We start from the raw sequence: 1885 nt of genomic DNA, 5'->3' as shown, positions 1-1885 counted from the left end.
CTTTCTGTTGCTCCTTGGCTGATGGGAGTCGCTTGATTGTGACTACTATGTTGCTGTAGGCAATGCTGGTTATGATAAGGGATGTCAAAAGGATAAACAAGGCAAGGATGAAGACCAACATTTCAACAGACCTGGTGTCAGAACAGGAGAGATGAATCAGGGGGCCAAGGTCACAGAAGAAGTGGGGGATGACATGGGGACCACAGAAGGATAACTGAGAAATCTTTACTAGTGGACCAGTGATGAGAGAGAAGGGCAATGTGAAGCAGGCAGTGACCAGGAGGAAGCAAGTCTTCAGGTTCATGATGGTTGGGTAATGCAGAGGCTTGCAAATGGCCACATACCGATCCAGAGACATCACTGCTATGAGGAGGAAACCTGATGCTCCCAGAAATACAATGAAAAAAGCTTGTATGAAACAGGCAGGAAAGGAAATGGTTTGCTTGCCTAAAAGAAGGATGACCAGCAACTTAGGAATAACAGCACTTGTAAAGCAACACTCAAAGAAGGAGAAAGTGCTGAGGAAAAAGTACATAGGTGTGTGGAGCCGGGAGTCAGCACAGGTGATGGTGACTATGACGGCATTGCCTGCAATGGATGCCAGGTAAGCCAGCAGGTGCACCAGGAAGAGGACCTTTCCCAGGTGCTGGATGGCAGGAAACCCCTCCAAGATGAATTCTTGGACAGTTGTTCCATTCCCCATTTCTATGGGCATCTCCTTCTACAGCAGCATCCCTATAGTCCTTAACCTATAATAAAGACATCAGGGAACACAAAGGTTTTAGAGGAGCATATGATTAAGTTACTTGCCTAGCCAAAAAATTGGCTAGGCTGAGAGAAAAATGGTTTAGGCAGTTGGTCTTGAATCAAAAGGACCTGAATTTAATACTTGTTCAATACCAAGTTCTAACACCTAAGAGATGGGTCATCTTTGAAAAGGAAGTTAACCTTTGTGAACTTCACTTTCATCCTCTATAGAATGAAGATGATAGTATCTACCTGTTCATGTTCTTGTGAGACTTAATTAAGATAAAGCATGTAACTCACTTGGCATATGATGCCAATATATTCTATGAGTTCCTCAAAGTCTAGTTGTAATGTAATGGTCATTAATATAATCCTTAAATAGAGCATCAATGGTAAGCAGGGAAATTGATATTTTTCTAATTATACAAAATTGTATTGTTTTTAATAATATTATCAATTTGTAAGTAAGCATAACAGTAATGTTAGAAATATCCCCTTTGAATATCCGTTTTATAATTTAACACATTCTATAGTCCAAGTTGTCATCATCATCATATTTTGAGGACTTATGCTTGGTACTGTACTATGCCAGTCACTGATATTCAGTATTTCTATTTTTCTTCAAAAGAACTATGAGCCCCTTCTTCTACATTAGCAGAAACCGAGGCTTAGAGAGTTCCAGAGAGCTTAGGTCATATAGCTGGTTCTTGAGCTAGATCTGCCAGATCATAGAGCCCTTACTGTTTCCAGATATGGTATTAAAATATTTTAAAAGGGAAACAAATATATTGCTGATGATCTCTAAACCTGAAGTGAAAGATTTGCTTTATTTAATTGTTTCTATCCTTAGTTAGAGTCACTGATGAGTTATTGACCTGTGGAATGACACAGAGCTTAGGGAGCATCTACTTTAAAACAAGCATTTTATAGAACTACAGGAGACCAGAGACATTATGGGCCACTCAACAACATGACATAGAGTAGAAATCCAGGATTTACCACCACTCCCACCCAGGGTTCATGCTCGGTGGTGATGGAGGTGGGAGTGACAGTTAGTCATAGGATTAACCCACTTAGGTGGATATGCTGGGCACCTGGTTCCATATACTCACTCTTACGTCAAAGCTCAGTGAACACC

General features: G+C 40.6%; 1 protein-coding gene across 1 annotated transcript; it reads right to left on the bottom strand.

The window, feature by feature from the left end:
* Positions 1 to 4: 4 nt before the first annotated feature.
* LOC102750024 (olfactory receptor 6C74-like) lies at positions 5 to 866 on the bottom strand (the record flags this gene model as incomplete). The annotated part of the gene is made up of 1 exon (XM_031022702.2): positions 5 to 866. A coding segment is annotated over exon 1 (711 nt), but the record flags the coding sequence as incomplete, so codon positions are not given.
* Between the last annotated feature and the right edge of the window lie 1019 nt (positions 867 to 1885).

The sequence above is a fragment of the Leptonychotes weddellii genome, unplaced genomic scaffold (assembly GCF_054177405.1).
Source record: "Leptonychotes weddellii isolate Sample4059 unplaced genomic scaffold, ASM5417740v2 HiC_scaffold_4560, whole genome shotgun sequence".
Taxonomy (NCBI): domain Eukaryota; kingdom Metazoa; phylum Chordata; class Mammalia; order Carnivora; family Phocidae; genus Leptonychotes; species Leptonychotes weddellii.
This window is presented reverse-complemented; position numbering and strand designations above follow the sequence as displayed.